A 21008-nucleotide genomic window follows, 5' to 3' on the forward strand; every position below is an offset into this window, starting at 1 on the left:
TACAGGGAAGAACATATGTAATTAATGCACTGGTGAATTGATAAGGGGGGGTCAGAGGGCAATCTGAGCGTGTGGGCGGGTGATTGGGTGCCCGCAAGGGGCAGATTAGGGTCTGATCTGATAGGTAAAAGTGACAGGTGGTGATAGGGGGTGATTGATGGGTAATTAGTGGGTGTTTAGAGGAGAGAATAGATGTAAACAATGGATTTGGGAGGTGATCTGATGTCGGATCTGCGGGCGATCTATTGGTGTGGGGGGGTGATCAGATTGCCCGCAAGGGGCAGGTTAGGGGCTGATTGATGGGTGGCAGTGACAGGGGGTGATTGACGGGTGATTGACAGGTGATGGACAGGTGATCAGGGGGGATAGATGCATACAGTACATGGGGGGGGGGGGGGGTCTGGGGAGAATCTGAGGGGTGGGGGGGTGATCAGGAGGGAGCGGGGGGCAGGGGGGGGGGGATAAAAAAAAATAGCGTTGACAGATAGTGACAGGGAGTGATTGATGGGTGATTAGGGGGGTGATTGGGTGCAAACAGGGGTCTGGGGGGTGGGCAGGGGGGGTCTGATGGGTGCTGTGGGCGATCTGGGGCAGGGGGGGGGGGGGAAATCAGTGTGCTTGGTGCAGACTAGGGTGGCTGCAGCCTGCCCTGGTGGTCCCTCGGACATTGGGACCACCAGGGCAGGAGGCAGCCTGTATAATACACTTTGTAAACATTACAAAGTGTATTATACACTTTGTATGCGGCGATCGTCGGGTTAACATCCCGCCGGCGCTTCCGTATGGCCGGCGGGATGTTGCGGCGGGTGAGCAGCGCCAGGCGGAGGCGGAGGATTGCGTCACGGATGACGCGATCGCTCCGCCCATGCCCATACAAGGACCGCCGCCAATTGTCAATACGGCGGTCCTTGCGGCGTCCACTTCCTGGCCGCCAATTGTATATACGGCGGTCGGGAAGTGGTTAAGATCGTTAACACCCTGAGGCCTGGAACCCACTACAAATCGCTAGCGTTTTTAATGATCATTTTGTAAGCGATTTCATGAGCGTTTTCTGGTGATTTTGGTGGCGATCTTAAAGAGAATCTGTATTGTTAAAATCGCACAAAAGTAAACATACCAGTGCGTTAGGGGACATCTATTACCCTCTGTCATAATTTCGCCACTCCCCGCTGCATTAAAAGTGGTTAAAAACAGTTTTAAAAAGTTTGTTTATGAACAAACAAAATGGCCATCAAAACAGGAAGTAGGTTGATGATCAGTATGTCCATACATAGAAAATACATCCATACACAAGCAGGCTTTATACACCCTTCCTTTTGAATCTCAAGAGATCATTTGTGTATTTCTTTCCCCCTGCAGCTCTCATGCACTGAAGTGTCAGGCTGCTCCTTTCTTCCTGAAACCAGCTCTGCCTGTGTCTGTAATTCCTCAGTATGTGAAAGCCCAGCCAGCTCAGAGGACGATTTATCCAGCTTGTAAAAGATAAGAGAAGCTGCACTAATCTAAATAACACACAGGCAGTGTGCATAGAGGGGCCTGGAGGGGGGAGTGCATAGCAAAACCACAACACTGAAGAACTTGGCAGCCTTCCACAGGGTGACAAGTCCAACAGGGGAGAGATAAGCTGATTTATTACAGAGATGGTGATAGTAGAAAGTGCTGCAGTAAGCCAAAGCACATTAGAATAGGTTTTGGAAGTTGTAGGATGATAAAAAACAAGATGCAATTTTTGTTACAGAGTCTCTTTAAAGAGAGTCTGAAGCGAGAATAAATCTCGCTTCAGACCTCATAGATAGCAGGGGCATGTGTGCCCCTGCTAAACGGGGGTTCCCTTCACCCCCAAATCCCCCTCCGTGCAGCGCATCCCCTCTTCCTGGTTGGGGCAGGGCTAACCGCCGCAGCCCTGCCCCACGCGCGTCTGTCAGCGCATATCTCCGCCTCTCCCCCGCCCCTCTCAGTCTTCCTTCACTGAGAGGGGCGGGGGCGAGGCGGCAATGCGCCGCTGATAGACGCGACTGGAGGCAGGGCTGCAGCCGTTACCCCTGCCTCCAGGAACGACCAATTCCACGACCAAGTGTTGCGGGGGTGTGTTTGGGGGTGAAGGGACCCCCGTTCAGCCGCGGGATAGCGGCGGTTTAGCGGGGGCACACATGCCCCTGCTAACTATGAGCTCTGAAGCGAGATTTTTTTCTCGCTTCAGAGTCTCTTTAAAAGCTTTTTTGGCACGGATTGTGATAGCAATTTGCGATTAGCGTTTTTAATTCTAATTGGTCCTTTCAAAGTACTTTAGTTTTTGTTACAGTTTGCAGTAATTTAAAATCGCACACAAATCGCTATGTGTAGTGATTCATGAGCAATTTGTCAGCACTTCAATACTTTACATTGAAATGCAAACGCTCCCACAATGCTGCATGTCCTGCGATTTTGCTAATTGCAATCGCTACTGTGGAATTTGTTACCTTTATTTACATTGGCAGAGCATTTAGGGAAATTGCCGTTTAAAGCGCTCCATAAATGAATGCTCAAAAAGTGCTCTAGTGGGGCTCCAGCCCTAAAACTGAGCTGCAGCACGGTGGCCAAGACCATACAGCGGTTTAACAGGACAGGTGTCTCAGAAAATGCCTCACCCTGGTTGACAAGAAGTTAAGAGCACTCATAACCTAAGGATATGATGCTTAGAAAGTGCAAACACCATAGCTCCCAACTATACCTCTTTTAGGACAGTCCCTCTTTGGGAGCCATGACCCTCTTTCTATCTCATCTATCCCTCCTTCAGGACTGATGTACAGATCTATGCTAGATTGTTTTCCCCCAGACCCCCCCCCCCCCCCCATAAATCAAACCGCCATGCTAGCGACACACAGCATGTCGATAGCCAGCTGTTTACATGGCCACTGCCACCGCTCTCCGCCTGCGTCCTTTCCTTCCCCGCTGATTGGAGGGAAGGGACGCAGGCGGGGAGCAGTGACAGAGGAGGCGGGGGAGCAGCAGAGAGTGACAGTGGCCATGTAAACAGCCGGCTATCAACACGCTGCATGTCGCTAGTACGGCAGTTTGATTTATGGGGGCAAGCAGAGCGCAGGGGGGGGGGGGGTCTGGGGGAGAACAATATAGCAACAGAGGCTGGGCATTATATGCAGGCCCAGCCTCTGTGTGCAAATAGGATTTTTAAAACCCACCTCGGGTTCTCTTTAAATTGACTAAACTGTATACCCATTCTTTAAATTGATAGATTTCTTATTTCCATGTATTATTATGAAGGAAAACGAACCAGGATAGAAAAGGGCCAGTGTGGTCTGAACCATAAAACAACATATTCTTATACAATCTTGATGGTATGCATGACAAAGGGTGACAGGGGCATGATTAGGGGTGTGGCTTAAGTGTCCCTCTTTCCGATCTTAAAATGTTGGGAGGTATGTATAACAGCATTGCTGTAGATGTTGAATGGGGGGGGGGGGGGGTGTTCAGCCTTTTGCACCAGCTTGCATCTACCCAGCAATTTTTTTACTGGCCGCTAGAGCTCCAGGCTCACTACAGTCACATGGCTGTGAGCTTGGAGCACTGATGACCAGTTCTGAAACAGCCGGAGAAGACACAGGTACTGGAACCAGGAGAGGTAGATATACATGCTGCAGCATGCTTCAACTTGTACTATACAGCCACCAGCACTCTCCAATGCATGGCCACTTTTTTAAAGGGGTAAAAGTGGGCTGTGCCTTTACGTGGCACTGCCTGTCCACACATACATAGACACACCTACCTGCACTCAGGGCCCTCGTCATGCAGATTAGCAGGTGTAAAGTTGTACCCCAAGACATCAGGATGGCCTGCTACAGCCCAGTACCACTATATTTAGACAATTGTCTTTTTTTTGGTGCTCATACTATAGCTAGAAGTACCGTGATGCCAAACTGAATGGTTCTGGTGGGCCATGTCTAAGAGGGATAAATCTTTTAAGGATGAGAAAAAGACACAGACCCCGGGAGCCCAATCTCGTGTAATATCGTCAGGTCAGAGTGGGTGTTATATATAAAGAGGTATATATAATCACAAAGATAGGTTGCAAGCAAGGCAACCACTCGTATTGGCATGTGGGGTAAGTACCGTCCCCATGCGGCCTTGGCAAGAAGAAAGTCAACCGGTCGCTGCTCCAAGGGATTCTCGACCTATGAGAGGGTCTAGGACTCCCAAGAAGGGGGTGTACTTAGATATGTTAAGAGGGTGTAGAAGGCACCCAAGGTATTCTAATATACTAATAAGTAGGTTTTACCTTAGTGTTGCCTACTCTGAACCAAAACTTAAATTATCCAGTGCTGCCCACGGGAGGGGGGGGGGGGGGGGGGGGGGTTGGTTAACATACCCATGCTGCCGCTGTTAGACGATGCACTCCATTCGCCTTCAACCCGGAATGAGGAAGCATGGGAGTGACGTGGAATGCGACATGGAGCGCTTCGTCTAAACAGCAGCGGCATGGGCAAGTTAACCCCCCTCTCCTGCAGGCAACACCGGCTAATTCAAAGTTTGATTCTGCGGGTCCTCCTAGTCCCAATCTCGCCTTCTACTAGAACGCTTCTAAAGAGAAAGTAGATTACTTTATTTGGCACCCAAAAAGACCCAGAGTTAATAGAAAATATCCATTTCACTCAAAATCGGAGAAGGGTTTGGGTGGGCCCAAGTCTCCAGTAGGGTCTGTCTGATGTATATGTGTGTGTGATGTGTCTGCCTGATGTATATGTGTGTGTGATGTGTCTGCCTGATGTATTTGTGTGTGTGATGTCTGCCTGATGGATGTATGTCTGCCTGATGTATGTGTGTGATGTCCGAGTTCTGTCTGCCTGATGGATGTGTGTGTGATGTCTGCCTGATGGATGTATGTCTGCCTGATGGATGGATGTGTGTGTTGTCTGCCTGATGGATGGATGTGTGTGTTGTCTGCCTGATGGATGGATGTGTGTGTTGTCTGCCTGATGTATGTGTGTCTGTGTGATGGGTCATGATGAGTCCTCATGCCCACCGCTCTACTCTGTCCCCCTACTTTGTAAAGAAATCCTCTGCTGCGGCTCAGCCCAGGACTGCACTTAATACATGTCCGCTCCCCCATTTGCATTATATTTTTCAGCTCTCATATCCTTTAAAGGAAACCAGAGACGCAGCATAGTGAAAGTTTTTTTTTTACATACCTGGGGCTTCCTCCAACCCCATCATGCGCACGGATCCCTGCCACGCCGCCATCCTCAGCCTTTTCTATCGCTGGTACGGAGTCCCGTAACTTCAGCCAGTCACTGCCACTTTTATGCATGCGCAGTGAGCTCCCTCCGTCTGGCAGAATATGGTACTACGCCTGCATATATTATTCTCCGCCGGAGAGAGCGCACTGCGCATGCTCAGACTGGCCGAAGTTACAGGACTCAGTACCAGCGATAGAAAAGGCTGAAGATGGTGGTGTGGCAGGAATCCGTGCGCATGATGGGGCTAGAGCAAGCCCCAGGTATGTATATTGAAAAAAAAAAAAATTAACACTTTCACTATGCTTCGTCTCTGGTACACTTTAACCACTTGAGGACCCAGCCTTTACCCCCCCCCCCCCCCCCCTTAAGGACCAGCGTGGTTTTGTATGATCTGTGCTGGGTGGGCTCTGCAGCCCCCAGCACAGATCAGGTTGCAGGCAGAGCAATCAGATCACCCCCCCTTTCCCCCCCCCTATGGGTATGTGTTGAAGGGGGGGGGGGTCTGATCGCTCCTGCTTGAGTGTTGCGGGGGGCACCTCAAAGCCCCCCTCCGCGGCGTAACTCCCCCCCCCCCGGTGATCGGGGCTGCACAGGACGCTATCCGTCCTGTGCAACCTGTGACAGGCTGTCCTCTGTCACATGGCAGCGATCCCCGGCCGCTGATTGGCCGGGGATTGCCGATCAGCCTCAGGCTATTCACGGAGACCCGCTCCGTGATCTAACAGGAAACTGCCGCTCGTGCGAGCGGCCTTTCCTGATTAATTAGGGAGGCACCTGGCGACGCAGATGTGCGTCGCTGGTCCTCTAGCTACCACTTTGCCGCCGCACGGTATGAGTGTGCGGTCGGCAAGTGGTTAAGGTGTATAGTGAAACGCACAACCAGCATTTTTAAAGTGGACCTGAACTCAAAATGTCCTCTCTGCTCAAAAAGATATGCTACAGCAATTTCTTTCTTTGTTACAGCTGATACAAATCCTAAAATCTGCACAGTTTCTACTTCCTGATTCATGGAAGCAGACATATTAACCTACTGTGCTTTCCAATGGCCTTATTATCTGCCCTCTCTGCCATAGGCAGTCATGTGACACGGGGAGAATGAGATTTACTTTTGGTATTGTTGGTTTTTTGACATTTAGAACAGTAAATATTTCAAGCATGACAGGAGGACTCTAACCCTTAAGGGTTTAATAAAGAAGAGTTTGTTCAACTTTGACCTTTTCTCATTTTTATAAGGATAATTGTAATGAGAATAATTGTGTAATACCATATACCGTCATACCGTGGTATTTTTTTTACCTTTATCATACCGTGAATTTTCATACCGTTGCAACCCTAGTCTCCACCATTACTATCAAGCAGCCCAAATCGCCCAATTAACCTGTTGGCATGCGGGGGTTGATGTCCCCACGTGGGTGGAAATAGAAAACCAGATAATACACCCAATTAAAGTGAATTTACTCTGGCTTCCCCCTCACTTGAGGAGATTGATTTCTAATCCCATCATCAAATCACGCTTAAAACCTGGGACACTTTGGGAGAAATAAGTCTGCCTGAATATTTACATAGACCTCTAGCATCCTTTATTGGACACCCAGGTTTCCCTGCAGCAATTGATAACCCGAACGCGTATATCTGGTGGACTAAAAAACCTCACTACAATTTATGACCCATTCTCAACCTCGTTGCGCACTTCCAATAAACCAAACAGCTCCCCCCTAGCAAATTGTTTCACTACATGCAAATTTCCCATTTTGTTAAAGATCACCTATCTAAAACTGATCACCCACTATATAAAACTGCTTTTGAGCAGGTTTGCGCCACAGACTCATTGTCCTCTGGCACCATATCACTAATTTACAAGGAACTAACATAAAAACCACACCACGCAAAAACCATCCTACATTTGTAACTGGGAGAAAGACCTCAAAATCCTTATAGAACCGGAAGATCTCTCATCCATCTAGAGAAACCTTCTCACAGCCTCAATCAATGCTGACCTACTCAAAATTAACTATAAGGTGCTCTATCGTTGGTACTTCGTACCCACCAGAATTGCAAAATTCAAGCGCTCCAGATCACCCAATTGCTTCAGGGGCTGTGCCTCCCTCGGCACCTATGGCCATATTTGGTGGTCATGTAAAATAGTACATAGACTATGGATGAGGGTTTGCACTTGGATATCTTCCCTGCTACATGTCAATGTTCTGTGAAAACCTGCTAAGAAAGGGTATCCAGGGGATGAGGAGTGATGATCAGCTAGGTATAAAGCCAAGGGGTACTTATTTAAGTATTATATAGACATTTTTAGGTGCCATTAACCCAGGAACTACGGTCAGGGCCAAAAAAGTATTCTAAAAGGGGTGACCAGATTCTTTAAAATCTTGCCATTTTTTAATCTTCTAATCGGGCCGACAATTTTTCAAAAAAAAAAAAAAAAAAAAAAAAAAAAAAAGAAGATATGCCCAAGCCTATTTTTAACTTGATTCAATGATAGCGCTCCGGAGTTCCATGAAGCCGCAATTGTAAGTTTGTTAGCTATGCAGATATAATTGAGGGAGTTATGGGAGTAGGTTAGTTCTGAATATGGAAGTCCTAAAAGGGTATGCCCCCCCTTTTTCCTTCTCTCTGTTACCTTTATTTACTTCCTATTTAAATCCTATCAGTTTACATATCCCTGTTCTTTCCTATAACTGGAAGCATGTTGGTAGTTTGACTCATTAAACACAAAGACCCCCCCCCCCCCCCTTTTCCTGTATGAGACACCCTCTGGTCACGCTGGTGATTAGCGTTGTACAGTATTTCCAACCTGCAGCATATGGGGACAGACCTCACCCAGCCTTAGAGGTTACATGTTGGGGCGAGCGCTGTCCCCTTCAAAAAGTGCAATACAACAGGCATACCCCAAGGTTACTTTTTTGTTTGTTTTTCTCAGGCAAACATTGTTGAGCACTTGAGTTCTAGACCATGTTGGCAGTAATCCTTACACTCTTGTACCTTAAATGTAATTATCTTTGTTTAAATTTGCAATTGCACCTTACTGTAATGTTAATCTTTTTGTACCAGTATGTTTTTTTTTATAAAAAACTGGGATGTGTTTTCTACCTTTGTACTCCGCCAATATATTGTATTCATCCTTAGAATCAAACTTTGCTTCAATCATGTTTATTAAATTTTGAGTAGCTACTAGTACATAGCCACTCGGTAAGAGCAACTCTAGTGCTAACCACTATGCCACCGTGCTGCTCAATCTATTCTCCTACTTATTACCTAGGTTGCCTAGCACAGGGAGAACAGTCTCGGCTTCTCCCTGCGCCCAAATGAACACTGCAAGAACCATACGTACACTCCCCTAGACCTCCCTAACCCCCCCCCCCCCCCCCCTGGTACCCCTCACATTTGTTGGAACGGTCACACCCCTATGCATTTTTTAAAGTAGTAGCTTGCTTAAACGTCAGCTGGGTTCTTTAATCACAATATGCAGAGTATTGCAAGAAAATTGACTCACAGGCAAAGATCAACCAGTTAACCTGCAGGTTGTCCTGCAAAGTATAAAATTAGGACAAAAAAAGACCACAAAGATGTTTCTCAAGTTTTTTATTATAACACAAGGTCACATCCAGGAACAAGTTCAATATTAATGTCTTAAATTCCCTTTTTACCACAAGAGGGTGCTGTAGTACCAACTACTTAAAAAAGGTCTTCAGCCATCAGCCGATTCCCCAGCAGTAATTACTATTGGCACCCTTGTTGTCAGTGAAGCCCTGTGCTATATATATGCCTTTTACTTCACATGATAGTCTTGTTGTTACATTAAATATAGTTAAGGTGCTGGAATTCCATGGGGTCTTACCGAACTGGTCAGCAAATAACGACAACATTTCCAAAATAAAAGTCCTTCAAAGCTATTGGCTGGATTTACCATATTTCCCTTAGTGTCCCTGGTCCTTCCTGAGTATGGCCCCTCCAGGAAGTGATCCAATGCCCTGAAATGCTGACAACTTTAGACACCATGGAATGGGTGGGTTAAAAAAATTCAAATCGTCACCTTTGGAGAATATGAATAAGTTTTGAAGAAATTACAAGGAATTCATTAGAAATGTTATTCTTAGTTAAGATGCCCAATCCAATGAAACCCCACAGAATTATCCTTTGATGAACCGCTCACAGTGGAACAATACATTGCTGTCTTCTCTTTCCACGTAGACAACCACTGTTTTACATTTGTGGATCAGCAACAGACCGAGGTTACAAGAGTCAAGATTGGTTGCAACAATGGCTGCTCTGCCCAGTAGCCTCTACAAAAGGAGGTGACTAAATGTGTCAAAAGGACACTTCAAAGGAAAAAAAACAATAACACATCAATGATTGTACTCCAGATACCAGAGGTTAAAATGAAATAAAAAAAAAAAGCTTGCTATATATTAAAAACAATCCGAAGAATATTTTAAAATTTACAACAGGCACATAGTTTAAATGGCTTGATATGTTAATGAAGTTCCAATATTAACAGGTCAAACTTGGGAGAACATACAGAGTTTTCTAGGTGTTCAGGGTTCCTCTCTGTAGGAACAGGGACCTCAAATCCCTTCCCCAAAGCCTTGAGGTTTATTTTGGGGGAGAGCCCATTATAGATTGCACCTGCAGCGCCACCTGCTGTTAATGTCTGCAGAAAGTGATAAAACGACCAATGGAAAAAATACACAGTATATGACCACATTGCTCATTGTCTAACTCTGTATATATAGCCAGCAGTATGACAGAATTCATGTCGTTTACTGAGGCGTGGTAGGGTGAAGATCATTTTACGGTTCCACAGAGGGTCCCCAAGCACTAATAGTTCTTCGGTTTTATTTAAGAAACTCATTTTAGTGAGTAAGGAACGAATTAGTTGTGCTCATTTCTTAAAATTACTACCTTGTCTACTTTTGAAAAAAAAAATCTTTAAATTTCTACCTTACTGCTCCCCAAAATGGTTCCACACTTCTGACAGAGTATCTGTGGTCATAGCACCACAGTGCATCAATATGGCCACTGCCTCAAAGCCAGATCTATACACAAATCCCCATGCTTCTACAACTGGCCCCAGGAAGTTGCTTACTTAGCGACTGCTCAAAGCAGGTATGGATTGGCTGGAGGGGTGCCTGGCTGAATGGTGCGCTGCATAACAAATTAAGTCAACAGGGTGGCCAACTAGGCGATTTCTGGTGGCATTTTGGGGGTAGTTACATGGAACTTCATCAAGTGAATAGAGTGGGGTAGGGGCAGATCTTCCATTGCTCATCTCCATCAGTGTGTCCCCTTGTTCACAGTTCAACTTCCTGTGTTCCCTCTCTGCAGTGCCTTCTCTGGAACAAGGTCTCCCGCCTCTACAGGCATGTGTTGGAAGTTCACACTATTGTCCTGAGATTGGGCATCATTGGAGAAGCACCAGAGGTTTTTTATGATGGGAGAAGCACTAGGTGTGTTGCCATCAAGACTGACACTTGTGCATAAGTCAGAAGTTCAAAGCCTCCTCCACTCTTCGCTTAAAACTGCCAGGAGCACCATCTGATCTTTCTGATGAGCAGCTGTAGTAGGTTTTTTTTTATAGCAAGTAAGAAAGTACACCAATTAAAATCGAAGTCTAGACGAAACATTTTAGCTTTGGATAGCATGGATAAGAATTAAATCCACTTAACCTCCCTGGCGTTCTATTAAGATCGCCAGGGCGGCTGCGGGAGGGTTTTTTTTAAATAAAAAAAAAACTGTTTCATGCAGCCAACTGAAAGTTGGGCGCTCCGGAAGCGTCATTCTGATCGCCTCCGGCGACCAGAATAAACAAGGAAGGCCGCAATGAGCAGCCTTCCTTGTTTTGCTTACATCGTCGCCATAGCGACGAGCGGAGTGACGTCATGGACGTCAGCCGCCTTCGATCCAGCCCTCAGCGCTGGCCAGAACTTTTGTTCCGGCTGCGCAGGGCTCGGGCGGCTGGGGGGACCCTCTTTCGCCGCTGCTCGCGGCGGATCGCCGCAGAGTGGCGGCGATCAGGCAGCACACGCAGCTGGCAAAGTGCCGGCTGCGTGTGCTGCTTTTTATTTCATTAAAATCGGCCCAACAGGGCCTGAGCGGCGACCTCCGGCGGTGATGGACGTGTATATTCGTCCATACCGCTGAGGAGGTTAATATGGTCTGTGTCCACTGTTATGGAGATTCCCCTCACTTCCTGTTTGACAATTGGCACCAGAATATAATGTGATGTAACCTTCAAATGTGACATCAACAGAAAATGGAAAATCCTCCAGTTCCAGCTGTGTAAAAACCTTTGACTTCCTGTCATAGAATCTCACAGGAAAAAAGGGTTAAATACAGCTGCAACTACAGAAGACATCCCTATAAGGAGGCAGGGGGATCTCCCCAACAGAATTACAGTCTGGAATAAAAACCAGGAAGTTCTAACCTCTTCATTAACTATCCAAAATGGCTGACCTTACTGGCTCTGTTCAGTTTGTTAGAATAAAAAAAAAATAAAAAATAATAAAAAGCAGCTTATTTTGTTCAATCTAATTTTAAAAGTGTTCAGGGACCGTGTCCAATGCTTCCTCTGGGTCGCGAGACACCTCCACGTTCTGAAAAAACAAAAACAACCACAAGATTAGAGTCATATGGAGCTTACAGGGGACATCTGAAGATACAAAACTGCTGATACAAAACAATTTAAGCTCATTCATTTACTGCTGAAATTTAAAACGGCTCCTTGATCACCGCATGGAATGATCGAGCTCTCAGATGAGAGAGGACACCTACTACCACATACAGCACATTGATCTTTTTTATGCTGAAATCTATTAAAAATCGATTGAACTACAAAATGGGAATCTACAATGAATGGGAAGGGGGAAAAAGAAGAGAAAAAAAAGAATTTTAAAAAGAGAAAAATGATCTCCTCTTCTCTCCGTCTTGTATGTGGAGGAGACTGTGTTTCCATGTGAGCGGAAAATGGACGTTAGCGATGAGTGGAGAATAGACAAACCATGAACAACTATTTTATAAATTGGACCTGTTCACACTTATACTGCAACGTATCCCACAGTTTTGTTGCAGAAAGTGGACCGCTCTTCTGCCTATGGGAGTAATGCACCTGCCCCAGGCTATGTGTCCCCCCCCCCCCCCCCCCCCCCGCCGCTCGCTCCCTGCACAAAGCCTGGTGGTTGGCAGATCTGTGGGGATCTCCACTGGGCTGCAAAGGACCAAGGGTAAACTTCATCAACAAGGAGAATTCTCCTTGGTTCATGGTGGACCAATAAAAATTCATGCAGCCTATGGAGAGACCCATGCTTCTGCCGGCCTGATTATAGAGGCGGCGACTGGCACCGGGATACATAAGTGGCGATTGCGGCGGACAGGTGGGCGGTGCTTTTACCATGCCTGTTTTGCATTCACTCAAGTGGGAACCGAGCCTAAAGCTGTAGACAGATCCTAGGGTCTCTCTCTGGTCACTCATTTCCCAGAATGGAAACAAGTGGTGAGGTTTAGTACAAAAAAAGCCATTTTTATTTAGATAGGTGGACCTAAAGACATAACAAACTAAAAGGGTGAACTCTTTACCAAAGGTGTTTGTCTAGTCTGGACTACTAGAAGTATAACTAGGGTAAAAGTGGGTATACAATGAAAATCAGTAAGAATTCAAATATATACATACAATATATATATATATATATATATATATATATATATATATATATATATATATATATATATATATATATATATATATATATATATATATATATATATATATATATATATATATATATATATATATATATATATATATACATATACATATATACATATACATATATATACACATATACATATATACATATATATACACATATACATATACACACATACACATATACACACACATACATACATACATACATACATAAAAAGTATTTTACAGATAGGACTAGAAAGACTAGAGTTTGTTAACCTTAATCATTTCTGTATGATGCTATTGGGCGTTTCAGATTCAAGCCTAATTTCTAAATTGCTTCTAGCCGTATATACCAGAATAGATAGATAGAGATAGAAAACTCTGGTCACAAAGGAAACACCCAAGCAGAGCGAAGTCTTATAGGGCTTCCCGGGTCCCCTTCACTCCGCCTGCTTCACACTAGGACCCTCCAGGAGATTCAGGCCACGCTCTCTCCATGCTGCCCCTGCACAAGCATGGCCGCGTCTTTGCAATAGCATGGAGCCGCTCCTGCACGGGTGGCTCTTACTGCACTGCATGGCTGCACTCATGTAGGTGCAGTATGGCCACACTTGCTTGAAGAGAAATGCAGCCCTGATCAGATTTCCAACAAGTCCTTGGAGGTGGACCAGAGGAAACAATGGGAAGCCTTTACAGGATCCAGAGGCTTACCAGTCAGCAATTTCCTTTTTAACCCAACTTTGGTTCAGATACACTTTATCTACCTGTAGATACAAGTAGGGGATTTGCCAAAACACAAGTGACAGTACAGCAACATCCCTGAATCAGAATCTAATAGCAACTCACCGATGGCCTCTCTCTATGCGTGTTCACAGCTTCAATATTTAAGAAAATTGATTCTACTTCACAACCTACAAGCAAAAGCAAAAAACGTTGTGAGAAATCACAGTACTAGAAAAGGGAAGTCGGGTGGCACCATGGTGGGTAATATTAAGGTCAGTTTCTGTACCCAGTTTGTGTAGGCAACATGCAGACAAGACACACCTAGACGGACTGCAAACCGATGGCCATAATTAAGAACAATTATGTTAACAGATGGATTCCTGCCAATGGAATGGTACAGCTGGCCATCATTGTAAATCAATATCCTTAAAGTGGCTGTGCCAACCATTGGCCTTATGCAGCCTCCAAGTCATGCAATACTGGCTGAAAATATGCTCAGCACATTATTCAGCTAGCAGATACCCACAGATGTTAAAAGCAAAAGTACACCTGAAGTGAGAGGGCTATGGAGGCTGCCATATTTATTTCATATTAAATACCCTAACCTGGCAGTCCTATTGAGATCTCTCTGGCTACAGTAGTGTGTGAAAATAAACTGCTGGTAAATGCACACTTCCCGCCATCCCCTAAAAGCTCACATCATTTACAAACCTCCCTAGGGAGGGGGGTGTCATTTTATAGATCTGTTAAATTGGTGCTCTAAAGGGGCACTACAGCAAAAAACTGTAAAATTTAAAATACCGTATATACTCGCAAGCAAGCCGAATTTTTGACCCCCCAAAAGTGGGCCAAAAGTTGGGGGGGTCGGCTTGCTTGCGAGTCATGGGTGGATAGGTGCTATCTCTCCCCGCTCCCCCCGCGGCTGCCGCTGCTATTACCTTAAGCGGCGCCGCTTCCTCTATCCCCGTCCTCCTCCGGTAAGTAACTCATTCACAGCAGCGCGCCCCCCGCTGCTGTGATGACGCAGGAAACCATAGAGAGCGGTTCCCATAGTAACGGCATCGCCGCTACAGGAAGCCGCTCTCTATGGTTTCCTCGTCATCACAGCAGCGAGAGGCGCGCTGCTGTGAATGAGTTACCGGAGGAGGACGGGGATAGAGGAAGCGGCGCCGCCTAAGGTAATAGCAGCGGCAGCCGCGGGGGAGCGGGGAGGGACAGCACCTACCCACCCATACTGGGGCACTATGCTAGCTATAATGGGGCACTATGCTAGCTATAATGGGGCACTATACTAGCTATAATGGGGCACTATACTAGCTAAACTGGGGCACTTTACTAGCTATACTGAGCACTATACTGGCTATACTGAGCACTATACTGGCTATACTGAGCACTATACTGGCTATACTGAGCACTATACTGGCTATACTGAGCACTATACTGGCTATACTGAGCACTATACTGGCTATACTGAGCACTATACTGGCTATACTGAGCACTATACTGGCTATACTGAGCACTATACTGGCTATAATGAGCACTATACTAGCTATAATGAGCACTATACTAGCTATACTGAGCACTATACTAGCTATACTGGGGCATTTTACTAGCTATACTGAGCACTACCTACCTATACTGGGCACTATACTAGCTATACTGGGACATACTGGGGGGATCACGCGGCCAGCGTTTCCTACCCCCGGCTTACATGAGGGTCAATCATGTTTTCCCTTTTTTTGGGGTAAAAGTGGGGGGGTCGGCTTACATGCGGGTCGGCTTGCTTGCGAGTATATACGGTATGTGTAAACATATACAAATAAGTACATTTTTTCCAGAGTAAAATGAGCCATACATTACTTTTCTCCTATGTTCCTGTCACTTACAGTAGGCAGTAGAAATCTGACAGAAGTGACAGGTTTTGGACTAGTCCATCTCTTCATAGGGTATTCTCAGCAGGGCTTTTATTCTTTATAAAGATATTCCCTAAAGGAGATTTAAACAATGATGCTGGCCAGCTTCCCTGCTTGCTACACAGTTTTTTGGCAGTTGGACAGAGCAACTGCCATTCACCAAGTGCTTTTGAAAATAAATATATCCCTGAGAATCCCCTATAAAGAGATGGACTAGTCCAAAACCTGTCACTTCTATCAGATTTCTACTACCTACTGTAAGTGGCAGCAACATAGGAGAAAAGTAATTTATGGCTCATTTTACTCTGGAAAAAAAATGTACTTATTTGTATGTTTGCACATATTTTAAATTTTACAGTTTTTCGCTGTAGTGCCCCTTTAAGTCTGCTCAGGTGATGGTAATTGTTTCACATCCCCGCTTGACACTTCTTGTTATCAAGCCCCATCTCTACTGGAATAGGGAAAATGTCAATTCTTGGGCATAGCATTTAATTCTGAAACATTTAAGGCCAAACAATATAAACTAGGAATAATTTGAAGTTGTGCCGATCAAACTGCAGTTTCCTTTCTACCCCACCCCCAAGGACAGATACAAAATAAACCACTCACCATAGGCCACAGGTGTCAGTTTTAATACTGTATGAAGCGGGCATTTCAAGTATGGCAGCTCTTCTGGGGGAAAAAAAAAATATACGTTATTAAAATGTCAAATGAAGATTGGCCGGTTTCCTACAATTTCACAAAAACTCCATGGGAACCTCCTTTCAACAACCCTGTTGGATTGGGTATTATTTTACTAGAAGTTGCCTAAGTAGAGCTGGGCCGTCAAAATAATTTACCTGTGCCTAGACAGGATTTCACGGGCCTGGCAGATGTTGGGTGCTCCTGTGATAACTTCCTGTTTCTGGCAGGCAGGAGAGCACCTATTACAAATACAGAACTAGCAGATATTGTGTGACTTGTATGGTCATTATTTCCTTTGGACCATTCATTCATGGACAATATAAGAATTTTTTTACTCCACTCCGAACACCGGCCAACCCCAGACAGTTGCATGGACCTCAACCCAGATGACATTCATCAATCCCTCCACATATACAGCCACCTGAGGTCTATGCTTACCAATCTTCCTCATTACATTATTTTATTAGGTTTTGTACATCAACCACTAGGTAGAACATTTGCTCACAGTACAGGCTATATATTGCCTGCCACTTTACCCAAGATTTAGCTATATACTGTTCCACCCTGGTGGCGTTATACATTACACCAATATTTCTGTTTAATGGTCTCAAACTTAAAGTGAACACCCGAGCTGTGTGAAAAAAAAAATCCACTTACCTGGGGCTTCCTCCAGCCCCTGGCAGCCGTCCTGTGCCCTCGCCGTAGCTGCACTCATCCCCAATGCCCAGGATCCCCTCCTGCGCAGGACGACAACTGCGCAGTAGTTCTGCACCTGCACTGTACAGTCTGGATGACGTCAGCATGACCAATGAGCCACACGCTGGAGCGCAGGAGAAGCCGACCCAGAAGCCAAACTGGCGAGGTCGGCATCTCCACCGGAGGGGACCAGGAGCCACCGGAGCTAAGTGAGGGCACAGGACGGCTGCCAGGGGCTGGAGGAAGCCCCAGGTAAGTGGATTTTTTATTTTGAAAGTGCTCGGACCTTCCCTTTAAAGGCTAGTCTCACACTAAAGCAGTGAATACACTGCAACTTTTTTATTCCGTTGCAATGTGAGCCTGTGTTCACTGTATGTGACACAACACGCACTGTAAAGCACACAGTAGATGTAAAGTACGCGTCACTGAAACTGTACAATGTCCAGTACCGCACAGCATGCCTTGTGTTTGCCAAAGGACCTGCCAATTTGAATGTCCTATTACAATAAAGAGTTTGTTTGCACCTTGTGATTATATTGTCCCACGAAACAAGTCAGTGTGAAAATAGCCTAACTGTACATTAAGTGACGTGTGGGCCCATATGCAATTAACTTTTTTTCCCGGAAGTGACACCGATCACTTCCTGTATTTTAATTACACGGCGCGTCTCTGGGCACTGCTCGTTCTCTCCCCGCTGGGATTAGAGAACCACCGCTATTGGTGTGCAGTTATGTGTTTGCTTCTGGGGAGTCCAGCAAGCTGAAGCAACTTTATGGAGGACGTGTGTGTTTGAATTGTGCACGTGAGTTAGCGAGCGGGAAGGAGCGCTACTAGGTAACAATACGGGTGGCAAGAGAGACCAGTAATTAAAACAGCTGATCTGTCAGCTGCAACGGCGCCCCACCCATGCTGCCGCCCTAGGCCATTGCCTTGGTGGCCTGCCCACAAATCCGGCCATGATTGTCCTCTACTATAATACAAGAGGGACCAAAACTGTTTAGATACAAAGTAATAACAAACCACACCCCGCGTCCATGTAGCTAGATGACCCATAATGATGATCCCGTTACAGTTGGTTGTCAGACATGCACAGCACTTACCTGCAGATTTGTTTAGGAAGTAGGCCAGCAGACAGCGCATCACGGCCTGATGGCAGATCACCAGAACATTCTCCTGACGCTCCAGCTCCATGATAACTGGCTCCAGCCTCTGTACAATATCCTCATAGGACTGCAAAAGACAATTACAAATACAGACATTTGGTTAATAGTTCAGCATTAGCCTACCCAACTACTATATTATAGGAGTTGCTCACATTTGTTATTTAACCATGATCCTGCCTTTTATGAAATGGTGGGTGGGCAGAGGGGATTAGATCATTTCATTTTTCCAGATAACTAGAAGCATTGACTTGTTTCACTGGTTTACTCTAGATAGACAGAATGCTTGATCTGGGGCAGAAGACTAAAGCTGGCCACTAACGGTCCAATTTCTAGTGAAAAATCGTTTGAGCGATCAGAAATTCTGATCGGATTGGTTGTAAATAATCTCCATTGGTGGACACAATCGATTATGAACGAGTGAAAAAAAATGTCGCCCGAATGAATTTGTCGAACGAAAATTTGGATTTTCTTTGTGGTCGTGATAGATAGGAAGCAATGATTGGTTAGTTGATGGTGTAGCGAACGATTTTTTGTCCGATCAGAATTTCTGACCGCTCGAACGATTTTTCGCTAGAAATTGGACCGTTAGTGGCCAGCTTAAGCCTGGTACACACCTAATTTTCAATGGCCAATTATACCACCTCCATGCAGCATTAGGGTCAACATGAACAGATTGTGTAGGTAAGATCTCAGAACTAGGACAAGGCTCCCCAGCAACAGAGCCCCCCCAATTGTGACTGCCCCAGTATAAGTAACTGGATGTGTTCAGTATTAGGAAACGCGCACACACACACCACCAGAAGCAGCCCCTGTATTATGCTGGGAATACACTGCTCGATTTTTGAGCCATTTAGACGGCTCGATTGATAATTTCCGACATGTCCAATCTCCCGCCCGATCGATTATGCGCTTGATAATGCATAGGGAACAATGGGAAAACAAAACCGGATGGAAGATAAAGTCGCCCGCATATTCGAGCGTGGAAAACAATCGGGCGTGAAATCGAGCAGCAAAATCGACCAGTGTATTCTCAGCATTAGGAAGGTCCCCCAGTAGAGATAGCCAGATTTGCCCAAGTTTAATCACTTGAGGACCGCGGTGTTAAACCCCCCCCCCCAGTGACCAGGCCATTTTTTACTAAAATCGGACACTGCAGCTTTAAGGCCTCACTGAAGGGCTGCACAGCTCTCTGTTGGTGGGCTCTCATCCCTGCTGGAAAGTTTTTTTTTTTTTTTTTTTAAACACTTTATTTCTTTATATAAATTTGCCATTTTAATTTTTTTATATCTTTTTTTTTTTTTTTTTTTTTTACTATCCCCCGCCCTCCCTCCCCCCGCCGGCCAATCACTATGTTCGGCTGTCACAGGCTTCAACCTATGACAGCGGATCACCCATGAGCCTGCCAGGAGGACAGCATTGTCACACAGCTGTCTCCAGTACAGCGCTGCACAGTCCTATTAGATGGCGCGTGCAATCTCTTGCTATCCCCGCCCCTAGCCATTCATGCCGATCGGCGTGGAGTGGTCCTGGGGCTGCCGCCGCGTTCACGCCAATTGGTGGTAAGCAGGGGGTTAAGGTAGCCCCCATCCCAGTTCATGGGGTCACCTGGTCCTAACAGATATATGAGTTAATTAGGCAATTTACTTTCTCATGCATTCTATTCAGCATATAGTCCATGGACACTGAAACAAAGTCAGAGGGGGGCGGAACACAAAAAAGTTAATAGGGACTATGTCAAGTACCACCTAGACTCCCATAGCAGTGGCACAGTTATTGCCGATACAATTTTGGGTACTTGGGCTGGTTTAACCACTTGCCGACCGCGCACTCATACCGCGCGTCGGCAAAGTGGCAGCTGTAGGACCAGCGACGCAGTTCTGCGTCGCCGGCTGCAAGCTAATTAATCAGCTAATTAATCAGCTAAAGCTAATTAATCAGCTAAAACAGCGCTGGTCCTTAAGGGGGGGTAAAGGGTGGGTCCTCAAGTGGTTAATATTGTATGCAAATCCTATACCACTTCTGGAAGGGGGAAGGAGGCAGTGGACTTTGAGCCCTGTAGTGAAGTTTGTTTTTTAATATATAAAACACTGGCATCAACTGTGCTACAGCCTGTAAAATCTCATTTAGGAATCAGGCTCTGTCTCTTCCTGTTGCAGGACAAACAAATCTCAATGTAACATTTCCTTCACACCTCAGTGCAGCCTGTTCTGACAGGACAATGACTAACATGGGAACGTCTGGGTGACACTATTCTGGAACAGCTAGTCTGCCTCAGAACTCACCTCTCCCTTAGGGTATCTGTAGCGATATTTGTCCTGATCTCTTAGTGCAAACTCTTCAGGGTGATGATCCTGAATTTCCTCATACGTCATCTCCTCGCACACACCCTGCACAAAGCATCATGACAGAGAACGGTTACACTTAAAGGGGAACGCCACATTTATATGATTAAAAAAATTACGTTTGTTAAAATTCCAGTAGAGGGATATGAAACCCATTAATAGCTACTCACGGCATCAATTTCATTCAGGGCTTTCCACTGCTCATACGGAACGTTCAGTGCCTCTGCTGTCTGGATTGTGCGCTTCATATGACTGGTCCATACTTTCAGATCCGTTATCTCCTGTGACTTTATAAAGTTGCCCAAAGCGTGAGCATACTGCAAAAATAGACAATACCATAAGCAAAATTTTTTTGTCTTCCAGCTTCTAATTACTTAAAATTGCCTCTCTGGGACTCTGACAGCATAAGCAGGGGCGTAGCAATAGGGGGTGCAGAGGTTGCGACCGCATCAGGGCCCTTGGGCCAAGGGGGCCCTCCCTCAACTTCAGTATTAGCTCTCTATTGGTCCTGTGCTTATAATAATCACTTCGATACTTTGAATAGCGGCAATCATTAA

General features: G+C 45.6%; 1 protein-coding gene across 3 annotated transcripts in view; it reads right to left on the bottom strand.

The window, feature by feature from the left end:
* Window positions 1-8810: 8810 nt before the first annotated feature.
* Window positions 8811-21008, bottom strand: part of PFKFB1 (6-phosphofructo-2-kinase/fructose-2,6-biphosphatase 1) — a 103032-nt gene continuing 90834 nt past the window's right edge. For all 3 annotated transcript variants that reach the window (XM_068248331.1, XM_068248332.1, XM_068248329.1), the window contains exons 9-14: window positions 20622-20768; window positions 20392-20496; window positions 18047-18176; window positions 16176-16238; window positions 13777-13841; window positions 8811-11836 (exon numbers count right to left, since the gene is read on the bottom strand). In XM_068248331.1, the coding sequence (XP_068104432.1) occupies window positions 11777-11836; window positions 13777-13841; window positions 16176-16238; window positions 18047-18176; window positions 20392-20496; window positions 20622-20768 (570 nt within the window). In that variant the 3' untranslated portion in view covers window positions 8811-11776. The remainder of the gene's footprint in view (window positions 11837-13776; window positions 13842-16175; window positions 16239-18046; window positions 18177-20391; window positions 20497-20621; window positions 20769-21008) is intronic.

The sequence above is a fragment of the Hyperolius riggenbachi genome, chromosome 8 (assembly GCF_040937935.1).
Source record: "Hyperolius riggenbachi isolate aHypRig1 chromosome 8, aHypRig1.pri, whole genome shotgun sequence".
Taxonomy (NCBI): Eukaryota; Metazoa; Chordata; class Amphibia; order Anura; family Hyperoliidae; genus Hyperolius; species Hyperolius riggenbachi.